General features: G+C 57.7%; 1 protein-coding gene across 5 annotated transcripts; it reads right to left on the bottom strand.

Annotated features, from left to right (window-relative positions):
• Positions 1–1,292: 1,292 nt before the first annotated feature.
• On the bottom strand, positions 1,293–9,828 carry PLEKHF1 (pleckstrin homology and FYVE domain containing 1). Of its 5 annotated transcripts, none has more exons than XM_081031449.1 (3): positions 8,946–9,067; positions 7,294–7,447; positions 1,293–2,992 (listed from the first exon to the last, which is right to left on the bottom strand). In XM_081031449.1, exon 3 carries the CDS (start codon positions 2,878–2,880, stop codon positions 2,056–2,058), a length of 825 nt encoding a protein of 274 aa, XP_080887575.1. In that variant the 5' UTR covers positions 2,881–2,992; positions 7,294–7,447; positions 8,946–9,067; the 3' UTR covers positions 1,293–2,055. The 5 variants fall into 5 exon arrangements, with proteins under 5 accessions (XP_080887575.1, XP_080887576.1, XP_080887572.1 ...); XM_081031450.1 differs by having other exon boundaries at positions 1,293–2,897; positions 8,946–9,020; XM_081031446.1 differs by lacking the exon at positions 7,294–7,447 and having other exon boundaries at positions 8,946–9,828.
• Positions 9,829–21,896: the final 12,068 nt, after the last annotated feature.

Here is a 21,896-nt window from a genome sequence, read left to right on the forward strand (position 1 = left end):
CTTTGGGGCTCAGAGATGCAGCAGCCCTGTCTCAGCGTTGGGGTACAGCGGGGCACAAGGGGAGCAGGTTTAAGGGTCCCAGCTGAGGGCTGAGCCAGCATGTGCCCAGCCAGGCGAGAAGGGCATGGCCCTCAGCCAAGCTGCCCTGCCCACTGGGGTCCTTTGCCAGCACCTGTGCCCGGGATCAGCTGCGGACAGCCCCTATCTTTGCCCAAAGGGACACTGCTGCCCGGGTGCTTCTACTCCCCTTGGCCAAGCAAGGATGGCTCCAGGGACTGGGGCTCTAACCAAGAGTCTAGTGGCTGGAGCTGGGCACATCCTGCCCCTTACCACCCTGGGGTGAGCGGATGGACTGCCTGGCCTGGGTTTCTGAGAGGGCACCTGATCTGTCTCCAGGAAGTTACCGCTCACCCTGTGACCTTTCCTGCCCTGCGCTCTCTGCCCAGGCAGAACTAGCCTGAACCAGTTTGAGTGGCTCTGGCAGGCCAAGGACGTGTAAACCAACAAGCCATTCTTGGACACACCTGTGACCCTCTCACCTGCCCCTCTGCCGAGTGAGGAAGGCCTCAGGCAGACCCTGGGTGCCTCCTCCATTGCCCCTCCCGCTCTCCCTCACGGGGGTGGCTACCTGTCAACAGCAGGCGGGAGCCCAGCCACCCCTGGGAGCCAGGCCCAACCCGCTCAATCAGAGTCAGAGTCTAACGAGACGTGTGAGAACTGGCCAGAGAGGACAAGTCATTGCCCTGGGACTGTAGCCCCAATGCTGGGGTTTCAGGCACTGTCCCACTGGGCTGGGGTAAGTGTTCCTGGACCCAAAGTCACCCCTTCTAGCTGGTAGTGACCCCACTCTACCACAGGCTTTGGCCAAGGCCGGCCAGGCTGTGGGCCAGCCATTCAAGCTCCAGCCCAAACACACACTTGCTCTGAGCAAAGCCAGTGGCTGCATGTAGGGCTTTCCCACCCAACTGCATTAAGCCCAGGGGCGGGCCCCGGCAGGAGGCCGTGCATACGGCAGAGCGCTGGGCCTGGGGGGACTAGGCAGAGCTAGACAAGCGGCTCCTTGCCTCCTTTACTCACTCTGTCCTCGGAGAGGACCCACAGCCAGTGGACAGACACTGGGCATGGTCATAGCTCCAGACCAACGGGGCTATGTTCTCGGGAACCAGCCACCAGGCGGTGCGAACGTCTGGCCCCACTGTGCTGCCCGAACCCCAGGAACGCCCAGCTTGGTGGCCAGTCGTGGACATCTGCCCCTGATGGAGCAGCATCTGAAGGAGAAGACCTGGGCTTTTCAGCCACACCAGTCAATACACTTTTTATTATGAAGTCAGTCTGGACAGGGTTTCTGTTACTTGAAATTAGAGTCCTAACAGAGCACACTGCTTTCCCCAGCCACACGGAGAGCTGAGCACTGACAGAGGGTCAGACATCTAGACGCCTGGGAAGCGGAGAGACGGGCCGAGGCCGTAGCAGACCGCACTGGTCCATGTGGAGCGCAGGCCGCCGTCCCAGGCCTGGTGGGCACCCACAGCGTGGCAGTCTCCCGCCTGGCGCTGGGAGAGCCCCCACGCTGGGCTTGCCAAGGCCCAGCTGACCAGGCAGGTGGGCGTCCGCACGGTGGCTGGGCGGGCAGCCTTGGTTTCCTGGACCTCCCAGGACCGACAGTCTTCCGTGGGGTGTGCGTGTCGGGGATCTGGTGCTGTGGTTCAAGGCCTCCGGGACAAGTGACCTCGCTCCAGTCCTACTGCCCTCTGGTCCCTAAAGGTCCTGGGAGTCGTGTAACTCAGGGGGTCCCCTGGAGCTCACAGGGCGGACAGATGGCATTTGCTCCCGAGAGGCCTAAGCGTGCTGGTTTTCTAAATGGAAAGACAATTAATTACCTGAAGTGTAAGCACTGGGGGTCCAGAGAGCGAGAGCCACTCCCACTGCCCCCGCCACCCGTGGGGTACAGTCCTGGGGGGTGCTGGGCAGCTTCGGGGACTCTGCTCTCAGGAGCCTGACCAGCGGAGTCTGCAGAATGATTGGGGCGCCTGGCCCGACACGTGCCGCCGGGGGTCAGCTGTGGAAGGACGACCAGGAGACCCCGGAGGCGTAGAACCGCACGCGGCCGGGCCAGTCGCCCTCCCCGCCGCCCTCCCTGTCGTCGTCGGAGTCCTCCTCCTCGTCCCCGCTGGACGCTCCGCAGAGGGCCGGGGACCCCGCGCCCTGCCCCCCCTCCTCGCCGTCCTCCTTGCGCTTCTGCGCGGCCAGCTCGCGGTAGCAGAGGCTGCACACGCGCAGGGGCTTGGGCGACAGGCGCGGCAGCAGGAAGCGCGCGCGGGAGCACTCGGCGCACACGACGAAGCCGCACTTGCGGCAGTGGTGGCGCCGCGTGAGCGCCGAGAAGCGCGTCTGCGTGCAGCGCATGCAGATGTCCGTGGCCTTGTCGGGGATCCAGGGCGCCGCGTGCTCCGTGCTGGGCGGGCGGCCCGTGGCCAGCAGCTGCCGCCGCACGCACTCCTCGATGTGGCTGACCCACTCCTGGCGCTCCGTGGCGGAGGCGGCCGACACCACGAAGGACTTCTTGGCGGTCCTGATCATCCAGCGGTTCTTGGCCTGCAGCGTCTCGGGCAGCGGCTCCAGCGTCACCTCCTCCAGCGGGATGATGCGCTGCGCGCGGTACTTGCGCCTGCGCAGCACGATGCTGCCGTACACGAGGATGTCGTTGAAGAGGAAGAAGACGCGCGGCTGCGCCCTCTTGCGGCACTCCTTGGTCAGCACGCCCTCGCCCAGCAGCACGCGGCCCGGCAGGGCCAGCGGCTGCCCCGAGGCCCCGAAGCAGCTCTCCACCGCGGCGATGCGCTGGCTGTTGATCTCCGTGTTGGCCAGATAGTCCACCATCCTGCCGCCGCGGCTCGCTGTGGGGGGGGGGGGGCGCACAGGCGTCAGCGGCCGGCACTGCCCACCCCCCGGGCCACCAAGCCGGGGGCCCCGCCGGTCCCCAGAAGCCGACCTGTGGACGAGGAGTTATGGGAGGTGAAGGGGGGTCCCCAGGAAGGGGCGTGTGTGGAGCCGGCCAGGGATGGGAAGGCAGCAGTCAAGATGTGTGACACAGCAGGGTGGCACTGCGGGTGGCAGGGCCAAACCTCCTGGGGGGCCTTGGAACACAGGGCAGACCACGCCTCAAAGCTGTCCACCCAAAGGGAAAGGACAGTGAGCCCCAAATGGCGGCAGGGCAGCGGCTCCCCAGCTCCTTGGGCCTGCCCCAGGCGGATACACTGAACAGTGCGTGCCGGGCCACAGGCTGTCTGCAGCCCAATGCATCACTGGGCCCCCACCCACCCAGCCAAACCATCAAGACCCTGCACCCGCTCTCTCAGCCTAGGAGCCCGCGGTCACCACCACCATCGGTACAGGGACTGTGTTCTGAGTGCTTCGTTGCTGGCAAGCATGCCACCCTATGTCGCCCTTACCACAAGCCTTGCAGGCAGAAGCCCCTCTGGGCTGCAGGGAAACTCAGGCTCTACTAGCAAGTCAGGGGCCCAGAGCTCGCACCCCTGTACACCATGCTGCTACACTGCCTTTCCCCATGGATGGTGAGGCCCACGCGGCCCTCCTGTGCGAAGCAATAGATGTGGGTGGCCACAGAGCTCACCCCGGGCCTCTGCTCGGCCCCACACCCTCCTCTGACCAGGCACTGAAGACCACCCAGCTCCTGCCAGCTCCCCAGGCCAAGCCGCCAGTCCTCACTTCTCTACTGAGCTGTAGGCGTGGACATTCACCTGCCTCCTGGCTCCCCCACGTTGGGTCTCAGAAGGTCCTCAAACACAACACCCCTGGCACAAACCCAGCTCTCCCCTCCAGTTCTTTTCTGTAAATGGAACCATCATTCACCCGCTTTCAAGCCCCAAATCTAGGACTCATCCTTACATCTCCTCTTTCCTGTGACCCCAACATTCAACCCATGACCAACACCATCATTTTCCTCGCTCACATCTGGACCATCTGTCCACTTCACACCACGGCACTCCACGTGGAATCAACAGGAAGGCACCACCACCTCCTGCGTGAAACGGGCTATCCATGCGGCTCCTTCCTGCGACCCGGCTCAGTTCTCAACTCCCTTTCAGAGAGGGTCTGACAACCCCCACTCAGGCTGCCTCTCCCCCCACCTGGGACAGGATCAGCAAACCATGGCCCGGCCAACAGCCTGCTTTTGTAAATAAAGTTTTATTGGCACACAGCGATGCTCATCCATTTATCATAGCCTGTGGCTGCTTTCATGCTGCAAAGGCAGAGCCGAGTAGTGGTGGCACAGACCACATGGCCACAAAGCCTAAGGCATTTACTAGCTGGCCTTTTACAAGAGAAGTTTGCTGCCCCTCCTCTAGCATGTCAGCCCAGTTCCTTTTTTCTTCACAGGACATATCAGGACCTGGTGTTTCCTTGTCTGTCCAGCATTTGCTCACGTGATTTCATTCCCTCACTCAGATCTCAGCTCCCAGATGGCAGGGCCTTTTGTTATTCACTTCTGTATCCCCAGTATTTGGACATTGCTGAGCACACAGTAGGTGCTTCATAGATGGCTAGTAATGACCTTTCCACAACTCCCGGGGGCCAACCATGCATGACTCAGCTCCCACCTCTGCTGTCAGAGGAAGCAGGCGAGAGCTGGCCCCACTGCCACCACCATCATGTGCACACACGTACAGACATACACGGCACGCCCCGGCCGATCTGGTCTCACACTGTTTCTGGGTCACCACTCTGCAGTTCTGTCTGTCAGGCCTCCGGTGGGAAGCCGGAGGGGGCCCATTGTGGGGGCTGGATGCATTTCACAAGAGGGGAGTGCGGCCCCGAGTCATGCACCGCTTGCCTCTCTCAGACCACAGGCCTCCTGAGAAGGGCTGTTCACACCACCTCATGCATGAACTGCTATTTTTAGGTTGCTGGTCTCTGCTGCGTGTTGTAAACCTAGCTGATTCTCGGTGACAGCCCTGGGCTGTCCTGTAGGACTATCACTGGGTCCCTGCTGTGGACAACCTGGCAGCATTCCTGAGGCCACCCCAGGACCCCTGGCTGAGTGCTGGGCCCTGGGATGGGCTGGATGAGGACTCCGCACCAGGGGGCACAGCGAGGGCCGCGGGTTCAGTACCTGCAGTGGAGACCATGTAATGCTAGCAGCAGAGGAGACGGTAAGATAGCCGGGTCCACTCACACAGTGGAGCAGTGTCTGTCTGCTCTTATGACTGCATCCTACCCACCTGGGCCCACATGGAGTGACATCAGATATCAAATGCTGAGGGGAAAACGCAACCTGCAGCACGGAATGTGGGCACCATATGTAGGAATGACACAGTGTTCCAAAGCGTTTGAGAGCTCTTATCTACGGATAGAAATGGGTAGGACGGGACCTCACCCCATAAGGATGGCTACTTTAAAAAGCATGAAATCACACATGTTGGTGGAATGTGGGGAGGTTGGAACTCTCCTGCACTGTTGGTGGGAATGTAATTTGGTGCAGCCACTATGGAAAACAGTGTGGATGTTCCTCAAAAAATTACAAATAGCAATGATCTGGGAATCCCATTTCCAAAGAACTGACAACAGGGTCTCAAAGAGGTACCTGCACCCGCATGTTCACAGCAGCGTTATTCACAACGCCAAAAGGTAGAACAAACCCAGGTGTCAATCAGTGCACCCACGAATACGCAAAATGTGCCAAACACACACACGGAATATTACTCAGCCTTAAAAAGGAATGGAATCTGAAACATGCCACACATGGGGGACCCAGAGGACATGATGCTGAGTGAAACGAGCTGTCACAAAAAGACAATCGCGGTCTTTTTGATGCCACGTTCACGAGGTGTCAAAAGTAGATCGATTCCTAGAAACAGCGCAGAATGGTGGTTGCCAGGGCTGGGGTGGGGGCTGGGAAGGTATAAAGGAGAGCTGTTATTTAACAGGATCGGACTTTCAGTTTTGCAAGAGGAAAAGATCTCTTTCTGGAGATCTGTTTCACAAGAATGGGAATACACTTAACACTACTGAGCTGTACACTTAAAAATGGTTAAGATGGGCGTAAAAAAAAAGAAAAGATGTTCCAAACCAAAGTCAGGAGAAAGTGGCCTGGGGGCGGGGCCTGGACGTAACCAGGAACGGGATCAAGAAGGATTTCGTCTACAATATTTTAGTTCAAAACGGCAGCAGCAGATGTGATAAAATTCTCCTACCAGTTGATTCTGGGAAGTGGAAACATAACTCTGGGAGTGGCCCCCCTGAACACACGTGATGCCACTGCCTGAGCCGGACTGAAGGCGCTCTGGGTGAAAGCTGGGTCTGGGAGCCACGTCCCGAGTGTCACTGGGTAGGCAGGTTCTGTGCATGACAGTGGTTACACGTGACCTACACCAAGTCTGACCCACTGCTGGCTTTCCTAAACACAGCTCCCTGGAACACAGCCACACGAGACAGAGAACGCCTTGCAAAGTCGCAGATGTTTACTATCTGGCCCTTTACAGGGAAGTTTGCAGAGCCTAGTCTACACCACCAGGCGCTGTCAGATGCATGATGCCCTCCTCCAGGAACGCACCTGCCAGGGCTGTGTCCTGAGGGAACCCCTGCTCCTCTCCTGCACTCAGACACAGCCTTTGAGATCCCAGAGATATGTCTGGGACCCCACTGGTAACCTGGAAAGTAGGAGCTGGCAGGAGCCCCAGGTCCATCATCTGTCAGAGTTATAGTTGGGGACATTGCTTATCAGAGAGGGAGGTACCGGCACAACGTCACATAAGGAGGGAGTCAGGCCCATCCCTGATTGGAGCGGGGCTGAGTTATCACCTGCCCTTCTGTCTGTCTCTCTGGCCCCAACCAGGCCCACCCTGCTTCCGTGCCGGCCTGATTTCACCTGCTATCATGTTTCCCCGAAAATAAGACCTAGTTGGACAATCAGCTCTAATGCGTCTTTTGGAGTAAAAATTAATTTAAGACCCGATCTTATTTTACTATATTATATAAGACTGAGTCTTATGTAATGTAATACAAGAATGGGTCTTATATTAATTTTTGCTCCAAAAAATGCATTAGAGCTGAATGTCCAGCGAGGTCTTATTTTCGGGGAAACAAGGTAAGTACCTGCTGGCACCCCACCATGCATCAGGCACAGTTCTCCTGGGCGAGGCAATGGATTGATAGCAAGGAGCCAGGGACCTGGCCCTTTGGTAACAGACTTCCTGGGGGGAGGGGTTTAATCGAAAGTAAAGCAAGGTCATTTCTGACTGAATTCTAAAAGCCATGAAGGAAAAGGCTGACCTGCGGACAGGGCTGGGATGGGCTGGTGGTCAGGCAAGACCTGGTGAGAAAGTGACCTGGCACCAATCTGTATACTGTGAAGGAGCCAGTAACGCCGAGGACGGAGTGAAGAATGTTCTGGGCCCAGTGAACAGCTCAGGCAGACCCCAGGAGGCTGCAGAGGGAGGAGGGTAAGAGGTTAGGTGAAAGGGGCTGGTGGGGACCCTTGGCCAGATGAGGGTTTGAGTGTTTCTCCAAATGCACAGAGGGGAGTGCCATGCTCCCCTGCCAGCTTGTCCAGCCCTGTGTTTTCTGGAAGCCCTCCTCCACGGAAAGAACCTAACAAGGAAAATAAACCTGAAGTGCCAAGAACAAAGCTTACAGCTCACCAGGCAGGTTACAAGAATTAGCTCACTGAATCCTCACAAAAGCCCCAGTGGGGAAGGTACCACTCCCATCACCAAAGTCACTGCCCAAGCTCCGGGCTGAGTGACCAGGAAGCCCAATTCCAAACTAACCATGAGCTGCTGCTGCAGGCTGCTCTTGACCAAAGACAGAAAAAGAAACCCTCCAGTGCAAAGGGCAGGGTCCCTCCCCAAATGCCTGCTCTTTACCCCCAACCCCAGGCCCTGGGACCCTTGGGGTGGCATGCAGGTCCCTTAGCTCAGCCCGGCTGCCTCATCTCCACCTCTTGGCAACCCCGAGCACTGACGTGTGCGGTGACACAGGCTGAAGTCAGTCATCTCTTGGCCTACACAGACCCCAGTGGAAATTCTGTGCTCAGGAACACCCCAAAACTAACTGGAGAGTATGTGCCAGAAAAACCTTAGCAATGCTCCTCCCCTCCTCCCTGGCTTCTGACCTTTCCCAAGGTGAGATAACAGCTTTGTTCAATTTCCAAGTTTCCCTTGGGGTGTGCAGATAAAGGTTTAGCGACTGGGGGCCTCCATCTTCCCACCTGCAGAGGGGGCTGATGACCGCTCTCCCCTGCAGAGTACTTCTGGTGTCAGTGGAAAGGTCAAGATTCCAAGGCGATTCCGTGGCTGGGAAGGAACTGCCACTCTGGGCCTGCCTTAGTGACTTCTTCTGTGAAATGGGCAGCCAGCCCTGTTTCCTTTCACAACTCCCACCAAAACTCACCAACTCAACCACTTTAAGGGCCAGGCGGTTCCTAAATGAGGGGCCGGCACGGACCAAGGCCACCTTCCCTCTTCTGCCCCTCGGTTCAGGCAGTTGTCCCAGCGCACTTCTCCAGACCTCCAGGGCTGGGAACAAGGAGTGAGGCCCCGACGGCTGCGTGAGGCCAGGACTCTCCAAACCATCCCGGGACAACGGGCGCGCTGAAATCCGTCCAGCCCACGGGCGCCTCCGGTCCCCGCTCGGCTCGCGCTTCCCTGGATACCCCGCTTCGACCCTGGAGCGCCCTCACCTGTCCTCACCCCGCTCTCCCCGGAGCCCCTGCAGCCTCCACCGCGGCTCCCGCCCCGCCAGCCAGCACTAAGCGCCTTCTGCGCGCCTCCGCCCCGGCCAGAGTCCGAGCTCGAGTTCGGCCCCGGCTGCGCGCCCGCTCTCCCCAGCCGGCGGCCACCTGGACTGGGCGGCGCGGGGAGCGTGCGGGCTGAGGGCGGGGGGCTCCCCTGCTCCGCGCGCCCCCGCCCGGAGGGGACCCTCACCTCTTGGCCAGGGCCCCGCGCCCGCCTGGCAGCCGGCGCACAGCACACAGGACGCCACGTCTCGTTCGCCGGGGGCGGCCCAGCCCCGCGCCGCCCACGCCGCGTTCCAACTCTCGTCGGACACGCCCCTCGCGGACGCTCCGCCAATCGGGGCCCTGGCGCGCGGGCGGGGGCGGAGCCTGAGTCCCGCAGAAATGTGCGGGGGCGGAGCGGAGGGAGTTTGCGTGGAGGGCGGGGCGCCCGCTGCGGGCGGTCGTGGGCGGCGCGTCCCTCCAGCTGGTCGGCGGGTGCGTCCCGCGCCACACCCTCGGCCGCTGTCCCTTTCTGGCCGCCGCACTCCCGCGCCGGCTGCTCTCGGGCCGGTGGAGACGCGCCCTCCGACCTCTGCCGCGCGGCCGGGGCTGCGGGCCGGGAATGGAGGGAGGCCGTGCGATCGCTGTGCGTGGCTGCCTCTGGGGGCCGCCCTGTTGCCAGCAGCCGTAGTCATCTCTCAGCAACCCACAGAGAAACAGAATATTAAAAATCAGCGGCATTTTATCTATTTTATATTTTTAACTTTTTATCACGGAAACTTTCAAACAGACGCTGAAGGAGAGCCCAGTTTAAGGGACTCCGTGTACCCATCACCCCCAGCTCCCACATGACCCGCAGGTTTGCCCCCGCCCACCCGTGACTCCTATGACACTGGAATGAACTCCAGGCCTCACCACTCCAGGAGGTCTGTCTCGGCCTCCCCCTGGCCTCTCCCGGACACTTCATCCCACACTGACTCCTTCCTGTTCCTCAAATGCCCAAGGTTGTCCCCATCTCTGGGACTTTGCACTTCCCTTGTCTCCAGATCCTCCCATGTCTGCATTTTGGCATTTGAGACTCAGCTCAAACTGTCAGCTTCTCAGAGGCGTCCCTGACCACCCAAAGCAGTTCCCCGCCCCCACTCATCACCCTCAGCCGCAGCACCCTGTTTTGTTATTTTGTAAAGCATTTCTCCCAACCCGAAGTCATCTTATGACTCACTTGTTTATGTGCTCAGGGCTTGTGTCCCCCACCTAGGCTGTGAGCCCGGAGGCTGGACTGTATCCATCTTGTTCACTCCTTTATCTCCAGTGCTGAGAACTGAGTCCAGCAGTAAATGTCTGCTGCACAGGTGCATTTGTTGGTGCCAAGTCGGGCAGACCCTGGCACATCGCAGAGGGGCTGGCTCAGGCCAGTTCAGAGCCTGCTGGGCCCGGAGCAAGGCAAGAGACAGCAGCAGGAACAGGAGCCGTCCCCTTTGGATGGGGTACCTGCTCTCCCATTCATTGCAGTGCCCCCCCCCCGCACACCCTCCCCCGTGGTGTCCCTCACCTGCTTTACCCACTTACAACATCCTGCAGTTGGTGAAGCACGTGAATTTATGAGTCCTGATGGGATAGCCAGGCACCATACAGAGGAGGGGACAAGGTCCATGATCCCAGAGGCTGAATTATAACCGGTTGGGACATTGATACTCTGGGAAATGCCATTCCAAGTGTCCATACTACTTGTTCCCTGGGGGTGGGGATGGGATGGGGGTGGGGGCAGACCAGAAGCTGAGCCTCCAACACCCCATTCCACGTCTGCCTCATTGCCAGATCCCCCACCTCCCTCGTAAGAGGGGTTTTCTCAGGGAAGGTAGGCCCTGCCTCTGGGGAGGTGGCCGTGGGAAGGGAGCTGGAAAGCTCTGTGGAGGCAGGGCTGTCTGGTCCACAGCAGTGGCCTGGCATGGAATGCTGTGCCTGGCACAGAGCAGGTGTCTAGGAAAGGGAGACCTTTCCATGACTCTGGAAAAGCAGAGGGAGGATGAACATCTGTTACTCCTGGATTCAGGAGACCGCTTGTCTCACTGCTGGTCCAGGGCCCACTCAGGCCTCAATCTTCCCATTGCTCCTTCCTTCCAGCTCTGACACTCTGGGTGGAGCTGTGGGAATCCCTGGAGGCAGCACAAGCTCTGGTCATCCAGCGGTCCACCCCCCTTCCCCACAGGGACCAGTCGTGGTCTGAGAAGACCTGGGCGGAGGGCCATGTTCCTCCAAGTCAGAGGAACAACTCGTGACTCAGGGAAAGGCAGAAGTCGAGTCAGCCAAGCCACAAGTTATGGAAAAAATGAAGTCTCCCTGAGGCTGTTTCTGCTCCTCGGGGGAGAAGCCCTGTCTGAGGAAAAGCTGGCTTCCAGCCTGTGGGAATTGGGATTCAGGACAGCTCCAAGCCTTTGGATTTTCAAGTTAGGGGTTCCAGCGACCACTGCTGGAAGAAGCCAGCAGTTTTTGTCGGATCGTTTATTATATTCTAAATGCCAAGCAGCGTGCACTAAACAGTTGTTGTTTTATCCCTCCCCAGACCGATGCCACAGCATTGAGGGGTAAAGTCTCAAGACCAAATGTTCCAGCAAGACAGAGAAAACAAAGTCTGCACATGCTTTTCATGTCTGCTTGCGTCCCATCATGGGTTTTCCCATGGGGCTCTGACCGGGCCAAAGGGGAAAACGAGAAAAGTGACAACAGAAACAATGGGCTTTGAACAGTGCTTCAGATGGGTGAACGAAGAGTTACATGTTAACACGACCTTCACAGTGAGGTAGACACACCTCCTCTCTCAAACAGGGCAGAGCCCAGAGGCCCCTGACAGCCACCGTACTCTCCTGTGCTGCTGGCGGGTAGACATGGGTACCTCTCCTTTGGAAAACCACTGAGCAGTGTCCTCCGGAGCTCAGCAAACGCTATCCTGTACCCCAGTTGTACTCCTAGGTACACATCTAAGAGAAACGAGGGCTCATGTCCACCAAAAAAATGTGCACAATGATATTAAAACATGATTCATGACAGCTCCCAAATAAGCACAACCCGAATGTCCCTCAACCGTAGAACACGGGTGATAGTGACATATTCACATGACTGAATACTCCTTGGCGATAAGAAAAATGCTGCTGCACAAAAGAACGTGGGTGTCGTGGGGATGAAACACACACCTAACGCTGAGTCAAAAGAGCCGACACAGAGGGTACATACTGTATTATTTGAAGTTCAAAAAAAAACCAAACTAACCTACAGTGACAGAAACCAGAACATGGTCACCTCGGGAGAGGACTGGTATGGATGGGAAGGGCAGGCAGGAGCCCATTAGGTGCCAAAAACGTGTTATATCACCTTATTTATCTTCACATTGGTGATTCTGCAGCTGTGTGTCTGTAAACATTTGTGACACGGTCCACTTAGGATGTGTGCACTGTGTGGCATGTACGTTATATCTCAATAAACTACAATGAAAGTCACTGGAAAAAAAGCTGAGCTTGAGTGTCTCAGAGGGCTTCCCACAGTCCCCACTTCTCCCCAGCGTCTGACACTGGCTGGGAGTTGGCGTGTGGTGGCATCTAGGCATTAAAGGAAATCATGCTGGGAAAATTCCAACTTGCCTATTGTTAGGAAATGAGAAGGAAAAAGCCCACACAATCGTCCATTGTCCAGAACTTGCTCCCTCTAAGCTTTAGGGAAAGGTCCAGTTCTCAGTGCCAAGGGATTCTTTAGCTATTTCCTGACCAGAAGGCCAGGGATCAGAACTCCCCCACCCTTTTCCAAAGCCACACAGATAAAAAGTCAGAGTTTCCATCATCCCCCAGACCTTAACAAGAGGAACTCTGAAGTGTAAAAATACATCAGCAAATCGAGGATATACATCAACAAGAACAGGATATAAAAACTTCCCATACCAAATGAAACACAACCAGAAAAAAACACACGAACACAACAAAATCGAGGCTTAGAAACGGCCTTACCAAGCCAGGGAGAACTAGCACACCAAAAATCTTTCTAAAGGGGCAGCTAGAATTAAGAGAAAAAGATTTCAGAAATGAGCCTAGTTCTTATGGCTGCCCTCACCCCTCACCTCCAACCTGTAAAGCTTACTGGAGGAGTGGCAGACGCCTGCTGGGATGACGTGGTAATACCTTCCAATTGGATAAAAATAGACTATGGTTCTCAGCCACCTAGGGAAGAGACAGAGGCCTTATCAGTCTTCTTCAGCCCTCCACATCCAGGGGTTTGCTGGGGGGCAGGGAGGGGACCAACCACCTGGACTCCTTGCTTTGATTTTTCCTAGCTGGGGAGCACAGGCAGAGAGGGGACAGAACAGTCATGCCACCCTTGCTCTAATTAGGGATTCAGCAAAAAGATAGCTGCTGTCGGGTCTGAAAATATGTCGGGGTGTCTCCCCACCTTGAGGAGCCCTACTTTGATTTCAGTGAAAAAATTTTCTAGACCCCAGAGGTAAAGCCTGCTCCCACTTCCTGTTAAAGTTGGTACCAAGCTGTGCCCAGGACTTACGAGCTGCTCTCCTGCCCGCCTGGTGGTGGGATAATCCCTTATTATCCCAGCTGCTTTGCCATCCAGAGTAGGCATGACTTATTTGGTGAGTGGGGAGCGTGCCCAGGAGCTCTGCCTGGAGCCTACAGCTGGGCCCCCATTGGGACTGTGGGGCAATAGGTGCACCAAGTGGAGACACTGACCCCTTTAAACATGGTGCTTGAGCCGGATCATCTCAGGGCATCTGCAGCTTCACGTTAACACTGGTGACACTAGTGATCTCTGTCGGGCACTTGTTGTGTCCTAGGCAGCATGCTCAGCCCCACGGCACCCCAATCCAGTTAGCCCCACGATGGTCCCAGTGTGACTGTGTTTTACACATGAGGAACGTGGGGCTCAGGGAGTTTAAAGGACTTCCCATGCCACCCAGCGAGCACGGGGCAGAACCTGCTCCCAGAGGCAGGGCCGTTGGGCCCCAGAGCACTTGCTGTCCCTGTGTATGTGTGTGGCCTTGCCGTCCCAGGGTTGACCTCTGCTTGTGTCTGGCGACCTTCTAGATGGTCATCCGTGTCTATTTGGTATGGAAGCCAGTGCAAATCCTTGCTCCTGGGACTCCTATGCCTGACGCTCCTCCCTTCCCAGGTCTCCCCAATTCTGCCTCCCTCCTTGTTCGTGTAACCCAGATGTCAGTGGGCTCCCAAGTACCGCAGTCTGTGGCCTGGGGTGGTCAGAGAACAAACCAGAGCCACAGAGTGATGGAAAGGAGCCCTGACTCCACACTCGAGCTCTGGAGGAAGCGCCACGAGAGAAAACGCGGTCTGCAGTCTGCAGGCTCAGAACTGTCTGAAGCCCTCCTTCTCCATCACTGCGGATTTCATCCTCCCAGCAGACATGACGGCAGCCCGGCCCCCTTTCTCCCCCACTGGCTCCTGTCCTCCAAATTCTCCTTGACACTCAGCCAAGGCCGCCTGCCTGTTTCTTTGCTTCCCTCTTTCCCCGGCTCAGCTTTTTAGTACGTAGACCAACTGTACCCCTCTGGGGTCTTGAGTTTTCTTTTTCCTTTCCTATCATCCAGGCCCAGCACAGCCAAGGGGTAGGACAGCATGCCACCCAGAAAGCAAGAATCCTGGAGACAGAGAGAGAGGAGGCTGACAATTCCCAGACGTGGATGCTTTCCGTCTCTGTGGCATCCCCGAGCTGCCCAGAGCTGCCCTGGGAGTGACCATGGCTTGTCACTCCTGGCACAAGAGGAGAAAACATATCACAGTGAGATTTCCTTGCATCCCCCTCCCTAAAACATACTGCTCCCTGTGTGTGCGACCCATTCCCTTAGAGCTGTTAGCATGCATTCAGCGGGGTGGGCGGCTCCTGGGGGCTTGGGGGCAGCTCAGGCCCTGACCTGCCCTGACAGCTAGAATTGGCACTTTCATCTTCTCCAAGCCGCAAAGCAGCTCCTCTCCCCTCCTGCCTGCAGACCTTTTATAATAGCAATAAGACAGCTCTGGGGAGGATCGTCTCGTAGTAACTCCGGGGAGTAATCATCTAATCATATTCCAGGCTGATTTGAGGCACTCATCTGGACCAAATGTCTCCCCACACTCCAGGAGTGGCTTTATGAGGCGGCCGCCAGGCCCCATCGAGCCTTATTGCTTAATTAAAAACAAATTCCTGAGTAATTTATTTTTTGTTGTTGTTTTTAAGTTTTTTACATTTTTTGTCTTCCCATAAAACCTCCAGCCGCACAAAGTGTGAGGGAGAAGCCCAGGATCTGGGAGAGGAAGCTGAGATTTACAGCTGTGGCTGCTGTGCTGGCCCCTTGCTGCTCAGGGTTGATGGTGAACGGAAAACTGTCCTGTGGGGCTGGTTACTGGCTCCTGGAGGCAGCAGGCAGGCACAGGGGTGGCGTGCTGGGCTTCACCATGTGACGTTGTCCCTGAACCTGGTGTTAGGATGACTGTTCTGGGCCGCGACAGATCCTCCAAAACGCCACCACCCTAACTGGGGCCTTAACCTGCCTGCCTGCTGAGGGCTGCTAGGGAGGCACCCCACTAGGGTCCTGCAAAGGGACAGACTGTGCCCTAGGGGAGCCGGGCTGGGGATGGGGGCTTGGGCACCCACAGCCCCACCCCACCCACTCCTCCCAGGATGACTCTGGGCCCCTTGGTTTTTTCTCTTTGGGCCTCAGTTTCCCCAACTAAACAAAGAGGACAGGTCTCACCTGCCTTGCAAGGTAATGGGGGGATCAGAGTGGACAGTGATCCTGGAGAAGCTGGGGTTCCCTCTCTTGGAGGGGGCGAGAAAGACAGTTTGGAACAAGGACACCAGAGTCCCAGCTTCCCTGCCGAGGCTGTGAGTGTGGAGACATTCTCTTGCTCCTTTGTACCGGGGGAGGTGGAGAGAGCCAGCAGAAAGGAGTGTGCATGCGTGCAGGAGTGCTGGTGGCATGCATCTGCCAGTGCGCTTATCTGTGGGTAGAAAGCAGCGTTGAAGGGCACATATCCTGGGGCCAAGCTGCCAGGGTTCAAATCTCAGCTCTGCTTTGAGTCACTGATTTAGCCTCTCTGCACCTCAGTTTTCTCATCTGCAAGATGGGAACAATGCCGGCATTGACCTCATCAGGATTGCTGGGAGATGCAGCAGTTAGTTCATGCATCGTGCTCAGGGCAGTGGCTGGAAGTGCTTCGTGTCTGTACATCGATAAGCATGTGTATGGGTCCTCTTAAAATTTACATGTATATAGACTTCTCCAATTTGATTCACATTTCCCCATAGACTTTATTTCTTTTAATTAGGGATGAGACTTCTAGAAATAACTTTGTTCCTATGATAAAATAAAATCATCAAGAAAGAGTGGCAGCTCTTTCCATGACAAGTTATGATTTATGCAAGAATGAGAGTGGCCTACCTGGGGGTACAAACTGGAAAACAGAGTTCTTTCCTCTACCTTATAATTCTGATTACCTAAAAATCACCTCCTGAGACTGCAATTTCTATAGGAGAGCTGAGGCCCAAATGCTCTTCTTCCCCTCGCTTTCCTCTCCTCCTACCCCTTCATCACTTCAGAAATAAGAGCGAAGTGGCCAAAATCAGCTCTGGGAAGATTGCAATCAAGAAAAGAGGTCTCAGCCACTTCAAGAAGAGGCAGCCTTTCCTGGGAAATGTAAGGGTCATTCGTTAGCATTGCAGAAAAACACCCCTGAGAAGAGACCCCAAAGAGCTGCTGTCACGCAGGGGAGACCTTGACTCTAATCACAGTGGCCACCCAAGGGCACAGAACCGAGAGTGACCATCAGCGAAAGCAGACTGCTCAAGGGTCTCTGAAGTGGCCGCTGCTCAGGTTCCCTTCTCCGGGAAGTTGGCAGGGCCTGGCAGTGGCCTAGAATAGCCATGCTGAATTTGTAGGGGTTTGCGCAGGAAGCAGTGGCCTCAGTCAGACATCCGGGGTTCAAATCCCTGACTTTCCCTTTCGCCAGCTGAGGCCACTTCCTGAGACTCCTCCCTGAATTAATCCGGACATTGAAAGTTGCCTTGCAGGGTGTGGGATTCCACCTGGTTGTTGCAGAATGTGCAGCGGGGCTGAGTCAGGGTGAGCTGGCTCTGCAGCAGACGCGGTTGGTGCCTGGCCTGCATCCTGCAAATGGCCGTGCAGCAGCATCTCCGCAGCCCTTCAGCCAGGCTCTTGAATGGTTCCTGCAGCGCACACACGAGCGCAAGGCGCTGAGGCTGTGCCTGGTCCCATCACTTCCTACGCATGGGGTGTGTGCTCCTACTTTACAGAGGCAAAGCCCCACCTCCCAACCACTGACTGACTTGCCCAAGGCCATCAGGCTTGGAAGCCCATCGGAGCCCAGCTTTCCTAGCACTGATTAAAGACATGCAGATCAGGCTCCAGTCCAGGGGTTCTGGTTTAATTTGGGGGTGAGGTCTGGGCTGTGGTATTGCTGGAAAACTGCCTGCTGTGGGGCCTGGATTGGGCAGGGCTGAGCTGGACACAGGCTCTCCCTAAGAAAGGCCAGCCCCACACCTGCCTATGGGCACCCTGTGATGGGGGCAGGGCACTGGGCAGTTGCTTGCCAGGGCTGGATGGGGACAGACGGGCCATGGAAAGGCAGCTTTGTCCCAGCACTCGAGAGAGGGAGGCCTCTCTGGGGTGGCATTTAGTCTGCCCCTTCCCCCAGGAGCATAAAGGAGCCAGAACGTGAACAGGAAATACCAGCCCAGTAGGGCAGGGGTCCGATGAGCAACTGCCCCGTTTGCCTGGGACGGTGCTTGGACCAGGGTGGTGGCAAACCTGGCCCAGAGCATGGGGCAGGACGGAGGCGGGGCCAGGCCATGCAGGCCTGCGTGGGGAGAAAGGCAGCAGTCTCCCTGCAGGAAGGCTTTGGGTTCCAGGGAGCCACTGAGCCTGTGGGTCTGAGGAAAGAACCAGCAGTGGGGTAGCTCTCATGTCTGATTTTGGGATGGCGGCCGAGCTGCTGACTTCTAGGGGCCCATTAGCCTTCTGTCTTCATTATTTAAGGCCACGACTTACTTTTTATTCGACAAAGCCAGGATGGGGTTGCTCCCATAAACACCTCCGGAATGGGGCCCCAGGCTGGCAGGGTCTCCTCCGAGAATGAGCGGACACTAACTATCATTTACATTAATTAGCAGCTGGATAATAGAATGTGCAATCGTTATTGCAGTTTTGAAATTCTGCGGCAAAGGCTGCCAGGAGCCAGGAGCTGGCAGGGGTTCCTGCCTAGCAAAAACAGGCCTGCCCTCATCCTGGCAGGTAATGGGGTCAGGGAGGCTTCCTCGGGCTCTGGAAGGGCAGCTGATTTGGGCCGAGGGGCACAGGGAGCTCGCTCTGCGATTCTCCCCTGCTGGGATCCTGGGTGAATCAACCTGTGTCCTCGGCCAGCGAACCCGCCACTCAGTGCGAGTTCTTGGGGGATATTCCCCGGTTCCATCCACAGCTGGCTGTAAAGCGGGAGCACTGAGGAGCGAGACAGGTCTCCCGTGTTTGGAAGCTGAGACCACACACTGTCGGAACTCCCCAGGTGTTTGGTGACACAGCATTCACGACGCTTGTTTTACAGACGAGGACACTAAAGCACCATGAGGTGTGTCCACTCTGCTCCACGCCTGGCCCAGCTCTGCCTTCTTCCTCCTCATTTCTGGCTGCCCAAGAGCCCCTTCTTCCCGCCCGCCTGCCCACTCCTGTCTTCTCTGAGAAGACCCCCACGGTGGCCTTGTTCCCAGTCTCTCCATCTACCAGCCTGGCTGGCTGGGGCCGACCTCTGCTCACCCAGCGGGCTCTGTGTTCACAGGCCACTATCTGTGGGAGAAGGCTCAGGTGGAGATTTGGGGGTGAGAGCGTCTTGTGAACCCAGGCCTAGCTTGTGGGGTGCTATGTGTACCCCTCAAACCTATTTCTGGGCGTCCCTGATGCTGACACCCCAGCCAGGGCATGGCCTCCTCGCTGGTACCGGCCATGCTCTGGTCCCTCTGGCTCACGCCCTGCCCGCCCTGGCTCCTCGCTGCCCTGCCCAGTGCTGGAAGCCTCCAGTGCTCTCCTTTCTAGGCCTCCAGCGCTTACGCGGGAGGTCCCTCTGCCTGTGGGAATTCAGCGCAGCCCTCTGGCCTCAGCTTAAGGTGGGGTCCCAAGGGAAGCCTGCTCCCCACGCCCTGCTCAGACCTCCCAGGTGCCCTGGGCCCAGGGCTCACTTTCCGTCTCACCCACTAGATTGGGAGCCTCAGTGGGCGGGGCCCAGGAGGTCTGTGGCAACCACACCCTAGTGACAGTATTGCTGACCTCTTGGTCCCCGAAGGCCCAGGGCAGAGGAAGAGCCAAGATGCTGAGAGATGGAGGAGATGGTAACATGGTGAATTTGGTGACACACCCATTTCTTCGGACTTTGGGTTTTCTTCCTTTAAATCCATGATTCCTGGGAAAGACGTTAGGTAAACCAACACCAGCGTTAAAAAACAAGACTGCGGGGAACACGCTTAACTCTCCTGTCAGAAGCTGGTCAGGCCCCACACAACAGGCTGAGGCGCACAAAGCACACTCCCCCACGCCTGTAGTCCTAGGAGCCGTCAGCCAGCAAGTGTAGCTGTGTCCCCAGGCCCCGAGCCACAGCTTCTTGTGACTTCACCTACACCCTACGTGCCAAAGCCGATGCTTGGGCTGTCTTGTGCTGTCCGATCTCCTCCGGGGAGGGCTCCCCCGAGACAAACCTCCTCCCTCGGTGGGTCCTGCTCACGGGGCTGGCGCTCACCTCTGCCTGTGTTCAGGGGCGGCTGCGGGACGACCTTGAGTAAGCCTTGCTCTGTAGCACGGTGGAAATTTCTGTGGTGTTAGGCGTTCCCACCGCGGAGTGCTTAGGCCAAGCTGCCAAGGTGAGTGGTGCGTCAGGCGGCAGACACACGGGCTCCCCTGAGCAGGCCGAGCCCCTCAGCACAGCCCTGACACTAGTCACGTATCTGGGGGGGCAGAAGGGGCCTAAGGACGCTTCCCTTCGCCGCGCTGCAGGCAGGCTGGCACTGGAAGGGGGGCAGGGCACCGGGCAACGTGATCCCCACTCACTCTTCTGGCAGGGGGCATGGTTGAACTTATGTAGAGTAAGTGAACCTACCATAAGTGCCACACTCCCTTCATTCACATTCTTTGTGGCTAAACCTGAAGGTCAAGTATGTCGGGCCCTGAACTTGGGTTTTCTGACTGAATGCTGGGCTCCTGAAGCACAGCCTCTCCATCCAGGCCGGGTCACCGGGCACCAGCCACACTGCCCCCACCTGTACCCTGCGTCCAATGAATGAAACTGAAAGGGCAGAGAAGCACCAGCCACACACCGCAGGTCCCAGCTGTTGGTGGGGTGTGAGCTCATCCTGCTGAGTAGCCGGGAAGGGCAGGACCTGATGACACGGGCCGCAATGGCACCTGAGGACTGCCACCTGGGTGCCTGCCAGCCTGAAGGGCGGCTGGCCGTGGGGCTGAGGCTGCAGTGCTGCTCTGCCGTGGGCGGCCCGGGGGTGGGGGTGGGCGTGGGGTGCGGTCGGCTGAATGGGGGCACGGCCCGTGTCATGGCTGCCATGTGCCAACCCTTAGCCATCATGAAGGCCACCCTGGGCTCACTGTTTTTCTGGTCAGACAACAAATATTTAACTGAACACTTGCCATGCGCAAGGCCGTTTTCTAGACTGAACCGAGGTTACAGCTACAACGGTGAATGAGACAGACGAGTCCCAGCGTCCACGGAGCTTCTGTCCTAGTGGAAGGAAATGACAATAAATGCGCAGCTGTTAGGTACTGGAAGTGGTGCAGAAAATGCAGGACGGGGTCTGATGGAGGGACCAGGCTGGGGGCTGCTGAGCTAGGATGGGGGCGGCCCCTCCGAGACGGGGGCCAGTCTCTGGGGACTGAATGCAGAGGAGGGGGCGGCCTCGTGGTTGGAAGTCCAAGGGAAGAGAGGCCCACGCAGGAGTGGCAGGTGCCAATGGTCTGAGAGGAACAGCGGGGAGCAGGGCAGGCCGGACCCGGGGAGGCGGCCGCGGTGTCAGACGCAGTCTGCGTCAGGTGGAGGCCGCGCTGGATGAGCCCGGTCAGGACCGGCTGTCATTCTAAGTGCACTGGGAAGCGACCTGGGGGTCCGAGCAGAAGAGCAACACGACCTGAGTCACGCTTCACGAAGAGCCCCTGGTGGTGGGCGGCCACTCGTGGAGGCAGGGGGGCAGCGAGGGGTGTGGTTGTGGCTGCGATGACGGGCGGGCGATCAGAGCTGGAGCCAAGGACACGGCGAGAGCTGAAAGGGAACCACGGGCTCGATGAGAGGTTGGTTGGGGGCGCAGACGGCAGACAGGGTGGCTCCTGGGTTTCTGGCTGCAGTAGCTGGACACACAGGAGGGAGTGGGTTTGTGGGGCAGTTGCTAGTTCTGCGTGGGATGCCGCTAGGCGTCCAGGTGACAGGTAGTGGCTCGTTCCCTCAACAGTACCTACTGAGCACTTGTCAGGGTCAGGTGTGCTCCTAGCGCAATGGGGACACAGCCGCCATTGTGACAAAGTCCTGTGCTCCAGGGGCATGCCTTCCAGGTGGGGACGGCAGGCACCAAGGTATGGGGGGCGGGGCTTGGGGGGAAGTGACGCCGCTGGCCTGACTTGGAGTCTGAAGTGCACTTGAACTTGTGCCTGAGCCCACTGCAGAGCGGGGGTGGGCGGCGTTCAGGGAAGGGGGCGTCGTGGAAGGACCACGAGTGTCCGGTCCGGGGGTGGAAGGTCAGGCACGGCGGCTGGGGAGGTCACAGAGGGAGGATGAGTAACTGTGTCACATGCCGATGAGACACCAGCTTAGGTAAGGACAGAGAAGTCACCACTGGCCTTGGGAGGATGGAGCGACGGCCGTTCAGTGGAGGAGAGTGGTGGGGCCAAAAGCGACAGATGTGCCCACCCTGCCCTCGTCTGTCCCGCGCACCTGCTCCACGGCCATTGGCACTGAGTGGGCGCGGCCTGTTCCCTCATCCGTCCTCCTCCTCGCCACCCCTCACCCAGGAGCTCAGTCTAACTTGCTGTGAGGGTGCGTGAGGGGCAGGTGTGCACTCCTGGGCTGGAGCGTGTGTCGTCTCTGGGCAAAGCCAACCAGGACGCAGTGGGGGAAGC

The sequence above is a fragment of the Rhinolophus hipposideros genome, assembly GCF_964194185.1.
Source record: "Rhinolophus hipposideros genome assembly, chromosome: 21".
Classification (NCBI taxonomy): Eukaryota; Metazoa; Chordata; class Mammalia; order Chiroptera; family Rhinolophidae; genus Rhinolophus; species Rhinolophus hipposideros.